At 33.1% G+C, this 14,124-nt stretch overlaps 2 protein-coding genes across 3 annotated transcripts; one reads left to right on the top strand and one right to left on the bottom strand.

The window, feature by feature from the left end:
- The first annotated feature begins 5,069 nt into the window (after window positions 1–5,069).
- Window positions 5,070–7,610, top strand: LOC107469326 (staphylococcal-like nuclease CAN1). The gene is made up of 9 exons (XM_016088709.3): window positions 5,070–5,293; window positions 5,478–5,533; window positions 5,624–5,738; window positions 5,840–5,935; window positions 6,495–6,682; window positions 6,777–6,833; window positions 6,924–7,083; window positions 7,194–7,262; window positions 7,350–7,610. Exons 1-9 carry the CDS (start codon window positions 5,195–5,197, stop codon window positions 7,476–7,478), a joined length of 969 nt encoding a protein of 322 aa, XP_015944195.1. The 5' UTR covers window positions 5,070–5,194; the 3' UTR covers window positions 7,479–7,610.
- A 157-nt stretch (window positions 7,611–7,767) lies between these two features.
- On the bottom strand, window positions 7,768–10,698 carry LOC107469327 (uncharacterized). 2 transcript variants are annotated; one of them, XR_001588114.3, is made up of 5 exons: window positions 10,260–10,698; window positions 9,764–9,833; window positions 9,612–9,686; window positions 8,694–8,764; window positions 7,768–8,078 (listed from the first exon to the last, which is right to left on the bottom strand). XR_001588114.3 is itself a non-coding variant. In XM_016088710.3 (4 exons), exons 1-3 carry the CDS (start codon window positions 10,530–10,532, stop codon window positions 9,625–9,627), a joined length of 405 nt encoding a protein of 134 aa, XP_015944196.1. In that variant the 5' UTR covers window positions 10,533–10,697; the 3' UTR covers window positions 7,768–8,078; window positions 9,612–9,624. The 2 variants fall into 2 exon arrangements, 1 of the variants encoding a protein (XP_015944196.1); XM_016088710.3 differs by lacking the exon at window positions 8,694–8,764 and having other exon boundaries at window positions 10,260–10,697.
- Window positions 10,699–14,124: the final 3,426 nt, after the last annotated feature.

Raw genomic sequence — 14,124 nt, 5'->3', positions numbered from 1 at the left:
TCCTCTTTTTGACTGATCTGTGTCTAGGTTTTCGATAAGGAAGGGGCATGACATCATCAAAGTTAGTCTTCTCCCACAAATCTGGGCCATTTAGAGAATTGATCACTGAATCATAGCACTTGACATATGCAGGCTTCTTGTAGCAGTCATCAACAAATGCATCTATGTCAAGGCCCTTAAAATTAATGCAGCTTATGGTATGTGTGCAGGGAATACCACTAAGCTGCCACTTCCTACAAGAACACTCATGAGCAGAAAGATTAATAGCAAATTTATTCAATCCATTAACAACCTTATATGTTTGTGCAGCAGACCAGTAAGGCCTCCACTCACCAGCTGATCTGCCTCTCCTCTCTAGTTTCATCCTAATGCGAGGTAAAACTGTACCATTAAATTTTTTAATTCTTTCTCTATTAACAGCCCATCTACTCATCAAATAAACCCTGATATCCTCCAATATTGTAACTATAGACTTCTTCCTAGACTCTACAATTGCACCATTAAATCTTTCACACATGTTGTTTATAAGAGTGTCACATTTAGAATGAAAATTAAACCTGGACCTGCTCCAAAATCTTGGAGAAATAGCATTTAGATGTCTGTGCACCTCCACATTGATCTGTTTGATGATTTACATCTCTTTCTCCTATTCCTTCCAGTGTGTAGCTTTTGCACACCTTCACATCAGCTGCTTCAAGTGTAGTCCAGAAAATTTCTTCCTGAAGTTGCTGTAAAAATGGCAGACACAGAACCTATGGTCTACTCCTGGGATGACTTTATCGAAAGCAGGCAGTAGACCCTAATAGAGCAGGTAAAATTGTGTGACATAACAATAATCGTTTCAATAAAGGATAAAAGCTTCAACATCCAGAAATCAAATTTATCAATAAACAGATTTTAATCAATTGGATAACCATTTACCTTCTGCTGATCAGACATGAAGGTTGATTTCCCAATTATCTCAGCTCCAAAATCATCAATTAGCAGCCGGAGAAACCACTTCCAGGTGTCTTTAGTCTCTGCCTCTATAACGGCATACGTGATTGGAAACATTTGATCGTTAGGATCCCACCCTATTGTTGTCAACAACTGCCCTCCTTGAGGTGTCTTTAGAAAACACCCATCCAACCCAGCAAACTTTCTACACTGCAGGAAGCTCTTCTTGTAAGCAGCTAGACACACATATACCCTTTGAAATATGCAATAATTGTTTAACCCCTGATGCTGGTCCTTAACCTCAAAATCAGGGGACCTTTGTACCTTGAGCGTCACTGATGACCCTGGATTAGCCCGTATCAGCTCCGAGCAGTAGTCAGCAATCCTCTTGTACTGCTTCCGGTAAGTTTCTTGAATCTCATCCAATGCAGCTTATCTAGACCTAGCTACCATTGATGTTATCACTGTCAAATTCCATTTCCTTTGTGCCTTGTTCACCAGGTCCTTTATCTTCACCTTTGGGTTACCTTTCACTTTCTTCTTAAATGCTCTACTCAACCAGTATGCAGTATCCTAACCCTATGTGACTGGCCACAAGTATGCTTAAGGTTCGTTGACCTAAGTTGCCAAGTCTCTTCCTCACTCATTTTTGCTGCGTATAACCAAAACGGACAACCCTCTTGACAAACAACCCTCACTCTAACCAAGTCAAGCTTGGCATACCTCAGTCCCCTTCTTGTTTGCACTGCATAAGCTGTTACAGTGTCCTTGAATTCCTCCCTTGAAGCATATACAGTTCCAACTTCTCATTTGTAACTTGTCATGTCTTTCACATCTTTATGTATCAGGTATCGACTAGCTTCATTGTTATCATCATCCTCGCTGTCCTCTTTCTCTGAACCACCACCCACTTCATAATCCACATCCACTTTATCACTATTGAACCCTTCCTCATCACTAAAATCACCTCCTACAACCCCTTTTCTTTTATCAACCCGATCACCATCCGTCCCACCTCTTACTTCATCAAACCCGCTCTCATCATCGTACTCCTCTTCACTATCTGTAAACATCACATCATCTGCACTGTCAACCTCACCATCAGATGGAATAAAATTCTCATCATTGCTATCGTCGTCACTATTTGATTTAACCTGCTCCTCTGGGTTCAATTTATCTCCCTCGTTAACCTTCTTCGCATTGTCCCTTTTCACATTCTGACCCTGTTCACCCTGAAAAATTACCAACTAATTCTGATTATGTACCTCTTCAGCATTGCCCCTCTCCACCTCCTAATCCTGTTCACCCTGTCCTCCAACATCAAGAAGCCCTATTTCGGGAAATTTTTCAGCATGCTCAACCTTATGGACCACATAGAGCTCAACATGACCTTTCTTTTCCGCTATTTTACACATTTCAATGGCATCTCTGTCTTCCTCAAATAACTTCAGATCATTCTCTAACCATTCAGAATTTGGGTCCTTATACCAGGAAGCTGAAATCTTTTTTTTTGTGTATCCAAACTGTCCCACCTCAGCATATGCCTCAAAAATAGACCAGCAATCCATATCAACATCTTCGATTACTGTCCTTTGTCCCCCTATATACTTCAATGTACCATTGTCATATCCAAATCTACCATCATAGTAGACAGTCAGATTAAAGGTTTCCATCACCTAAAACGTACAAACAAAAATCACACCCAACTCCCATTTGTAAACCAATAAATACCCATGACACATTACTTTCCCACGCAATGCAAACGCAGTGACGCTACTTCTCAGGCCAACCCTCACTCTGTTAGGGCATCATTGAAGGTGAAGGATCAGTTTTTCCTTGTGTAATGTTACTCAGAGAATGAAGCCCTTTCGCGGGAATAAAACACGAAGCGTCAAAGGGTTCAGGGGCAAAATTACAATTAAAATTTTTTTAATGCACTTGAGGATGATTTTAAAGTATTTCTGAGCGTTCGGGATGATTTTAATAGCAAAAAAAGGTCGGGGACGAATTTGATTTTCGCCCCTTACCTTAGGAACGATTTTAGTACTTAACCCTATGCGTATCCACACCGAGACCAATCTTTGTTGTCAACAATATCTCTATATGCACCATAAATATATATTAACAATGTATTTATTATACTTTGATTTCGGACACCTAATACCTTAATGTGCTAGTTGAATGGACATTGGGTATGATTTAAATACTTGTAGAATTAATGAGTAGTCAATAAAAAATCCGTCAACTCTCGGTAAAGAGTTTGATTTCTATGATTATAATGACTAAAATAAATAAAACCTTGGCCAAAGGAATTGAATGAAGGAAGAAATGAGTTTCTTAGGTCATTCACAGTTCATTATAATAATGGTAATAAATTAAAGTTTAACAAATAAAACATATTTTAAGGGTTAACCAAGAGTTGAAAAGATGGAAGGAATTATACTTTGTTATTCTCAGCTTCTTAGTAAAAATATATTATTTCATTCTATCAGGTCGTTGAGAAGTGTTGCTATGCCAATCTTGATTAGTAAATTTAGTATGACTAAATTACTACTCGCTTAGTATTGAATCTATGAGGTCACACACTAACGAGTGTTCCAATCTTTACTGTAGAATTATTTAATTATTATTTTAATTTGATCAAATAAATAATTATATCAATTCAAATGAAATATTATTATATTTTTTGCTAACACCAAGAATATAATACTAGTATGATAATTGAGAATATTAAATGAGATTTGAGAATAATTAGTTATTATATTTCTAAATTTGAATTCTAAGTTTGGATGAGATCCTAACTGATTCTATTTTAAATTGTTATGATATGATTCATAAAATTTGAAGGATTCAAATTTAAAATTCGTAACAAATCTAATACTATATATATGTATGCTAAGAGTAATGGAAATGGATTTGGATCCTCTAAAATTTGAATTTCACTTTAGAGAGTAAAGTATGATCTTCTACCCTTGAATAGTTTCTCTTTCATATTTATTATTAGTCCCACCTATAAAATCAATGGTGAGAGATCACACTTTACTCTCTAAAGTGAAATTCAAATTTTAGAGGATCCAAATCCAATGGAAATAGATGAAACCAACACAAGAATTTTATTTTTTTACCTCTACACACAAATGTATGTGAGTCTAATTCTTGGAGGAGAATTTTATGGTGTGCAAAGAGTTGCAAAAAGGTTTCTCAATTTAGATCAGATATCCATTGGTAAAGGAGTTGACAGCAAAGATTGGTCTCGGTGTGGATACGCATAGAATTTTCGTACAATCGAAGAATAATGTTTTTACTAAAGCATCCAAAGGTATTTAGATCTAATCTATATATTATTCGAATAAAATTTAAGAACAAAATATATCTTTATGACTACTTTTTTTCCTTCCGTTGCATATTATAAACACATGGTGATCCTTCATCTCGTCCTTACCATATAACTATATATGTATCTCGTTCTCATTAACGAGATACGCTTAAAAATAATTGTGCCTTATCTCGTTTGCGATTATACATGTAATTATATTTTCTTATGTATAGTCCTCACCAAGAACGAGATATATTTGTAAAAAAATCGTCTTATCTAAAAACGCGATAACTGATAAGTAATAAAATATAAAAATATAAATTTTTCAACGCGTGTCTATATAATTTTTATATTTATTTTATTTGTTTAAAATAAAAATCCTAGTTTTAACCTAATTTATTTCAAATTAATTTAAAATTAAATTCAAAACTTTGAAATAAATCTAGTAAAATACTAATATTGAGGGCTTGTTTGGACATCATTTTTAAAAAAATCTTATTTTTAATTTTTTTAAAAGATTTTTTACAAAAGTAAAAGTAATTTTATGTTTGAATATTTCATATAAAAAAATATTTTTATCTATCAATTATATTTGGATAAAATAAAATAAAAATACTTTTAATTTATTTTTTATGTGAAAAATATTTTTTTAAAAAAATTTTTTAAAAGAAATATAAATTACAGTTTCTCAAAAAAATAATTTTTATTTTTATTATTAAAATTTTTTTTTATCGATTTAATCACGTCCTAACAAACATGAATCCTAATGTAATAATTAAATCCGGTCCATGTACAACCCTAGTACCAGTGGCCTAGTCCCAGTAAAAAGCAAAAGAAAGCAAAGGAAGCAACCCAAGATCATCTCTTCCTTCATTATCTGATTCCTGTGCCTTCAGGTTTTCACCTGCTTTTAAAAAATTGTGAGCTTCCCATAGTTCAAGCATGGAAAATGCTGGCGACTATGACTCACTTGAGTCTGCCACCACCTTAGATGTATCAGCACTTGCTCATGATCTCCTTCACTTTGGTGTTACCTCTCAGGTATATATGCTTATGCTTCCCTATTTCGATGATGCATTGATGATGCTTACAGAACAGAGAAGTAATATGCACTAGGCTGGCATTACTTGATGCAACTATGTTCTATTTTCTAGCACCAGTTTTTGAGATATCTCAGATTCTCAGTTTGTTTATTTGTTTGCTTTTATTCCTTTAATGTCCTTAGGTCCCAGAAAGGTTAAGCAATCATGTTGTGTCCCCAAAAACAGATCAGGCTAAATGGTATTGACTATAAAAGGTTAACCGTTGACTTATAAACAATTCATGCAGTTTCTGTATTATTTTACAATATTTTTGGACAAAACTGTGAAGGTATAGAAAATTGTTAGATGCTTGCAAAGAAGCAAAACCTCTTCCCACCACATCTGAAGAAGCATCCACACTTGTCACTCACACCTTGAGGAAGTATCAAAAGGCAGATGTTGAGGTTTGCATCACTTATAATTACAAACTTTTTCTGAGGTTTGACACTATTTTTATTTTTTAATAAAAGAAAATTTTGTTTGATATGTCTGTTTACATTTATAGGGATTATTAGCATTCTATGGTCTTCCCCAACCACAAGATGAAGTCAAATCCCCTTCTATTACCAATGGAGTAAAATTTGAAATGCACACCTTGCCGGTAAGAATTACATTTCAATTCAGTCCATTAAATTAAAGGCAAATTATGTGGTTAGGTGACATTACATATAGTACCTCCTTATAAAAGAAGTTATTCTAACTTGTTTATCCGGACTTGATGATGTCCTCACTAGTTTGATCCACTCTGAGTGGAGGAACCTGCAAGAGACTCCGACTTTTCAAGAGGATGTCATTAATACAAATAGTTGAATCCCTTAAACTTTGTTAGCTCTTTTATTTATAGCTCATGCTAGGTCCTAGTACTATTTAGAAGTTAATGTCAAATTTTATAAAATTTAAATATACCAAGTATCATATAACTTAAGGAATAGATCTTTTCAATTGACATGTGAGAGAAATAGTTGAATGGTAAAATATCACACTTGACTAGATCAACTGAAAAAAAAAATTGAGAAAATCGACTTCTTGTAACTTCTATAATAGAGATGCCATACCTAATATTGCCTTACTTCAAGGGAAATTGGTCTGCTTTATCCATAAATCTAAATCATGTGTAAAATCATGAAGAAAACGTGGTAGTTATATATCAATGGATCTAGGTTGACGCAAAAGAAGTGGAAGATGGTGATGGTATAACAGTTTATGTTAGCACAGAAGATCCCAGGGAATCACCATGTGTCCCTCCCAACGTGCTCACGGCATCATTGCGAAGATCGGAAGCCTGTGCTCTGAGGAACCATGCAGAGGCTGATGCATTCCATAAAGAGATTATCGATTCCGGATATAGGTTATCACACCACTAACTCACTCCTACTGAATGTGTTTCTAACCTTAGATAAAATTAGTATATTTCTAATGCAGTTTGTTGCTTTATGATTTAGGGTTCTTAATATTCAAAATGAGGAAATCCTGGCTAGAAAGTATCGAATTCGACTAAGGTAACATCAAATGCTGTAGTATAATTTGGACGCTATGGCTAATTTAAAATTTTAAATCCATTGAATTAGCACTGTGTGTGAACAAAACAGGGGAATTGATGCACCGGAAAGTTCAATGCGATATGGAAAGGTAGCTAAAAAGGAACTAAGAAATGCTGTTCAAGGAAAATCTTTGAGGATCCTTGTTTATGGAGAAGATCGCTACGGTCGTTGTGTGAGTGATGTTTACTATAATGGAATTTTTGTGCAGGTAATAAATTTATAAACTTCTATGTGAATCATTCTAGTTCTAGCTCTGTGATTGTAATATTCTATGCAACTTAGTAACAATTATTTATGTTCGTGATTTATTATAATAAGGAATTGATGCTAAAGAAGGGTTTAGCTTGGCACTATAAAGCCTATGACAAACGAGAAGAGCTGAAAACAGTTAGTGCTCAGCTACTGTTCAAATTTCTTTCCAAAATTTCATTATTCATCAGAACCAATTATTTGATTTGGTTTTCCTTGTCGTAGTGGGAAAGAGAAGCTAGAGAAAGGCGAGTTGGATTATGGGCTTTGTCAAATCCTGAGAAGCCATGGGATTGGAGAAAGGACAGAAGAGAAGCAGAAGCTAAAAGCATCAAATTTATCAAATCCACTTGATAAACTCATAGAAGGACTCTTTCTTTCCATGTTATGTTAACGAATTACATGTATTTGGAGCAACTATATTTTAACAAAATTATGTAATATTTATAAACTTGATCAAGAAAAACACGTTTATAAACCATTTCTTAAAGATCAAGTAGTATTTCCTTTATCAAGCATTTTGAGACAAGTACTCTAAGATATTATGAAGTACTTAAAAACGTAGGGTAATTGGGTTGCACTGCTAAATTTGGATGTATTTGAAACAAGTAGTTGAACATTTCCTCTTCACTGGGCTGACAAATGAAAGCAAAAATGTTTATTGAGTGCAGTTCAGTACCACCAGATACAAAAAGGGGAAAAAAAAAAGAAAAAAAAAAGGGGGGAGGGGGTGTTAAGGATACAATTGTGTCTAGGAAAAAGATATAAAAATAAGGTTTAGGGTTTAGGACTACAATTACAATTGTGAGAATTAACATAGATACTTACAATTTGAAAGAAATTGAGGCAAGAGTTATTTAAGAAATGGGACATGCAATAAAATATATAAAAATAAGCTGTGTATACACTGTATATCAGAATACCAAAATGTCTCATGTTGTTGACATCATATCACTGCAAAAATAAGAAGAATCCCATGTTAGAAGGGAAAACAGAAGGTTAAAAATGATCCTAATAGGCAAATGCTGCTGGTAGTTTCGAAGTAGCCCAAGAAACGGCAATAGAAATAAATCCAATCATGATCTAAAGTTCCCTAGTTTCTAATTGGCAGACCTTGACTTAAGAACAACCATAAAGCATGTGAACCAGTTAATTTTGTAACCAATCAAAGCCTAACAATGATTATGGATTTGTTATTGTCAGATCAAGTGCTTATACTAGGCCAAAACTTATACTTGTTAGTAATGGTGCAATTTTATTTCTCTAATAGTTTCTCAGAACAGCATCTAGAATTCTAGCATAAGGCTACACCCATTACAGGCGCTATATGTCAACATATTAACCCTGGATGGGATGTTATGCTCATCAAACATTAAAAGTGAAATTGGGTTAAATTAAAACCAACAGCTCTCATTAGCAATTATATATTTATATGTCATGGACTAATGGTGGTGGATGCCTCACACAAGATCATTCATAACATTCCATGAAGTAGGTAGACATACTCTAAAATGGTTCCAGTTAGGGCTCATAAATGCTGCAACTAGAAACATTATACATTGTGTCTACCTTCTTATTTATTCCTTTGTTTTGGACTTCTGGTGATGTCATTGTGACCATCTTGTAGCAATTATTGGTGCCTTGGCAGTAACAAAGACAATGCAATATATGAAGCAGATGGGACCAAAATAAAATCAGATTAGTGTTATTAAACTCATGAACATCGAAAGAGGAAGAACAATGAATCCAATCAATGCCTAGAAAGAAAGTGCAACTGCCTTCTTAACCTCGTCTGTCCAACACATTCAGGCAGTATCATTCGGAACAAGGATGAGCAAAATTCAAAGGAAGTCTAGAGCTGGGAACTAGCATCTATTTTGGATGTCTCGTGTAAGTGAATTAATTTTTACCCATATGCAAAACAACAAAAGGATCACCTAAAAGAATAAAATAAAATTGATTTCTAAAAGGATATAACATTTGAAGTCTCAACATGCAACTGCATCAATCTTTCTTGCTACATTCAACACAACCATGCTGGTTAGAATTTAGTATTCAGCATTGCCAAATAAGTTTGTCATAAGCAAGAGAAATTTGCAAAGAGACTCGCTGCAAGAGATACTTTCATTGTGATAGAAGATGTGTGATTAATACATGGAGCACTGTGAATTAGAACTCAATATGCAGTTTTCAGGAAGAATACAAGACTGCTCTGGTCATGAATAAGCTATACAATAAGGCTTACACTCTTGACATTTTAGTTAAGTTATTATAACACCTTGAAAATGGACCACACAACAACATAACTAAGAAGAAACAACAATAAAGTCGATTACTGATTGTCAGTTAACATGGTTTGATTAAATTTTGGGATGCTATAGTGATTATGCACTAGATATGGTGACAATAAGCTATCACAGCATATGCTTTATCATTGTAAAGAGAAACTCATCCCATAACTCGTAATTAATGAAGTTAAATCATTACCTTGTATTACAAATTAACGACAAGATTTCGTTTTGACCTCCGGTTCACATGAATCTGAATCACTTGCTCTGTAACCTATACATTAACAAAGCAGAGAACAATGAGGAAATATAACCGTGCAATATCTCAATTCACAAGAGATGCTAAATTACCTGGACGTTTTTTGTTTACTTTCCAAACTGAGCTCCGAATTCTGGACACTCTACTAATCCAATCATACCCCTATGGACAAAGTTCCAAGTGTGGAACAGTATAAATCATAAACCATAAGTCAGAAACAGGGAATAACAAACAAATATACATATTCAAATTCAATTAACTGCAGGCATGCAACTTGATTGCCAATTGTGCAACACTCGGAAGCCATATGATGTAATCTCGACTTCAAATTCAAAACTCATGCAATTTTTTCCAAAGAAAAAAAAATAACAGAAACAAAAATATGAACATTCTAGTAAAAAAATTCATGCAATTTGTTTGCATGGAAGAACATCTTCCAAGTTATGGAACCTACACTCAATCACAGCTTCATTTCCAATTTCTAAAAGCTAGGCTTCGCTAACAGCAATACACAATAACCGTTTAGAAGGTGAGTCTAATTGTGCCGTTATAGTAGAATCAATTAAAGAAATAAAATTAGAAGTGAACCTTCTTCGGATTTCTAGGAACGCCATAGCCACTGTAATACATCTGTCCAACGAGAACCTGCATGGCGGCGTCGCCAGCCTTGGCCTCCTGGAGTGTCTCGTGGAACCACCGCCTTGCACAGTCGGCAACCACCGCGGCGAGGGGCGTCCGTTGGTGCTCCTTAGTGGGAGATTGAGACGGGGATGGTTTGGGCGGTTGCGTCAGCTTTGGGCGTTGCGATTTTGCAGATGACACAATCCGAAGAGGAGAAAAAGATTGAAATGATTTCCCCATCGCAGAGGAGAAAAAGAGAGTGACGGTAGCGATTGACTTTTGATTTTCCTAATTAATATTATTGATATTTGTTGTTCTATGGAAAAAGGTTAGAAGTGATTAGAAGCAGCAGCCTTAGAAGACTGAACAAGCTCATCCTTGGAGTACAAGGGTTTCGGCGAACAACAAATTTTTTATTTTTGTTTTTATTTTAAAGTTAAATCTCAAGTGGTCCTGAACATGCAATCAAGTTTTAATATCGTTCGTTAAGTTATAATTATCCTAATTTTATTTTTGAATTTAACAAAAGTGATTCATAATGGTTCTAAAGTATATTCTGATGAATATTCGTAATTGGAGTGATGATATATATGGAGAGAAGCTAAGTTGGACATCCAACAATTATATTACGCAACAATTATAAGTTTCTAATTTAATTTAGTATCCTAATTTCAATCTGAATTTCAAAAAATATCGCCCACCACTACAAGCCATTCTCTTCGTCTCTTTTAGCGTTGTTAGGTGCATTTAAAAAGGGTGATGATAGATGGCAACAGCAATATTATTGGTAGCTCTAACAACTAACGATCTACGGAAAACTGTAGAAAGAGAAATCCCAAAAATAGTCATGAACGACTTTCACATAGATATAGATGTGGTAACCAATCCGTCTTCAAATGATCAGAAACATATGTAAATCTAAAGAGTTTATTTTATGGGTGTTCAAACTACAATGTAAATATCTTTTGTTAATTTATGAAGTTGGTGTTGTTGCTATTTTCAATATGTAACATTTTTTTTCATGGCTGTCAATGTGTTTGCAGAATGTTAAGAAGAATTGGTGTGGTCTTTTTATTTGGCTGACAAATTTAGGGGGAAGAAGAAGTCAGTGATAGAGCAAATTCATGTAAAAAAAAAAATAAAAAATAAAATTTGTCCAAAAGATTGAAAGTTTAAAATCTAAAGTTAGGACTTTAAAGTTGGCATTTTATTTAGATTTAATTATTTTGTTGGTCTTTATAGTTTCGTAAAATTTTCAATTAGGTCTCTATATTTTTTTTCTTTTTAATTGGATTCGTGCACTAAATTTTTTTTCTAATTAAGTCCTTCTTAGTAGTAATTAGCTTAATTTTACAGGGACCCAACTAAAAAAAAAAGAATTGGTATAGGGACCTAAATAAAAGAAAAAAAAATGTAAGAACCCAATTAAAAAAAAATTGGTGCAAGGACTCAATTAAAAAAAAAAAGTATAGGGACCTAATTGAAAATTTTGAAACTATAGGAATCAATAGAGTCATTAAACCTTTTATTTATTGTTAGTTATTATGTTTGTGATTGTAGTCTTATTAGTTGTGTGTGTAGTATAAAAGTGGTGAAGTAACATATGGAGATTGTATAATAAAAATAAGTCTAAATGTGATGGTTGTGAAGATTGTACCTATGAAAAGATGAATAGAAGTGATTGTTGGTCTATTTTATAATTTTTGTTAGTATCTTGTAATTTAAATATGAACAAAAATGAAGTTAAGTTATAGTAATAAAATCAAATATTCATTAATAACATTCATACCATGTAAAGTATATCCAAATTTGTATGTGAAAAAGTAGGTACCATCAAAAACTATACCACACATATAGAATATTTAAAATAACAACGAAGATATATTCTTTTACATAAGTCAGTAACTAAAAAAGAAACTAATAAAACCAAAATGTCACAATGATACGTACTTCAAATGTTCAAAATATAAAGAATTTAAGTATTATTTAGAAGATATTAGTTTACCTTTTTAGAATATTTTAATTTAATGTATTTTGATTTTGTTTATTTAATTACTATATTGGGCTTTATGTTTATGGGCTTTAGGGTTTTTCTTTCTTTTAACCTAATAAGAGGTTATAAATACTTCCTTAGCTATTGTAGTCGTAGCATAGAATAATTTAGAGGTTCAAAACCCCTTTTTGGTTTCGTGATGAAATCATGGTGTAGACAATTGAGGTTGAGGAGTCCCTCTCTTGTTACATCGGGGAATTGAGTAGAAGGTTGATGAGTCCCTTCGATTCAATTTCCAAACTATGGCGTTGGCAAGTTAGGTTGAGGAGTCCATTTCTTGTTGCGTCAAGAAATTGGGTAGAAAGTAGAGTGATTCTCTTTATACTCAATTTCAATATATCCTTTTTGTTTTTATTTCAATTTTAATGTATCTTTTTTATTCAGTTTGTATTCTTATCTTTTTATTTATCCTTTTATTTATTTATCATTTGGTATTAGAGCTCAGGTATTAGATTAATTCTTATTAATCTATATTTGTTCTTCTTTTATTACAAAAAAAGAGTCTAATGCCTGTCGCGTCTTTCCTTAAGTTCTTGTGTTCTTGTTTTCCGTTTGTGTTTCATTATTGTTTAAAAAAATAAAAAAAGCATACAGTACAAAAAGAAAAGAAAAAAATATATAAAAAAAAGAAAAAAAAAGAAATTATCTTCCTTGTAATTATTGTGCTTTTCATATACTATTTTTCCATCTACAAGATTCGATGACGAATCTTTTTTGAAGAGGAGGAGAATGATACGTGCTTCAAATGTTCGAGATATGAAGAGTTCAAGTATTATTTAGAAGATATTAGTTTACCTTTTTAGAATATTTTAATTTAATGTATTTTGATTTTGTTTATTTAATTACTAGATTGGGCCTTATGTTTATGAGCTTAAGGGTTTTTCTTTCTTTTAACCTAATAAGAGGTTATAAATACCTCCTTAGCTATTGTAGTCGTAGCATAGAATAATTTAGAGGTTCAAAACCCCTTTTTGGTTTCGTGATGAAACCATGGTATGGACAATTGAGCTTGAGGAGTCCCTCTCTTGTTACATCGGGGAATTGAGTAGAAGGTTGATGAGTCCCTTCGATTCAATTTCCAAACTATGGCGTTGGCAAGTTAGGTTGAGGAGTTCCTTTCTTGTTGCGTTAAGAAATTGGGAAGAAAGTAGAGTGATTCTCTTTGTACTCAATTTCAATATATCCTTTTTGTTTTTATTTCAATTTCAATGTATCTTTTTTATTCAGTTTGTATTCTTATCTTCTTATTTATCCTTTTATTTCTTTATCATTTGGTATTAGAGCTCAGGTATTAGATTAATTCTTATTAATCTATATTTGTTCTTCTTTTATCACAAAAAAAAGAGTCCAACGTCTGTCGCGTCTTTCCTTAAGTTCTTGTGTTCTTGTTTTCCGTTTGTGTTTCATTATTGTTTAAAAAAATAAAAAAAGCATACAGTGCAAAAAGAAAAGAAAAGAAATATATAGAAAAAAAGAAAAAAAGAAGAAATTATCTTCCTTGTAATTATTGTGCTTTTCATATACTATTTTTCTATCTACAAGATTCGAGGACGAATCTTTTTTGAAGAGGAGGAGACTGATACGTGCTTCAAATGTTCGAGATATGAAGAGTTCAAGTATTATTTAGAAGATATTAGTTTACCTTTTTAGAATATTTTAAGTTAATGTATTTTGATTTTGTTTATTTAATTACTAGATTGGGCCTTATGTTTATGGACTTTAGGGTTTTTCTTTCTTTTAACCTAATAAGAGGTTATAAATACCTCCTTAGCTATTGTA

This window comes from Arachis duranensis, chromosome 10, assembly GCF_000817695.3.
Source record: "Arachis duranensis cultivar V14167 chromosome 10, aradu.V14167.gnm2.J7QH, whole genome shotgun sequence".
Classification (NCBI taxonomy): Eukaryota; Viridiplantae; Streptophyta; class Magnoliopsida; order Fabales; family Fabaceae; genus Arachis; species Arachis duranensis.
This window is presented reverse-complemented; position numbering and strand designations above follow the sequence as displayed.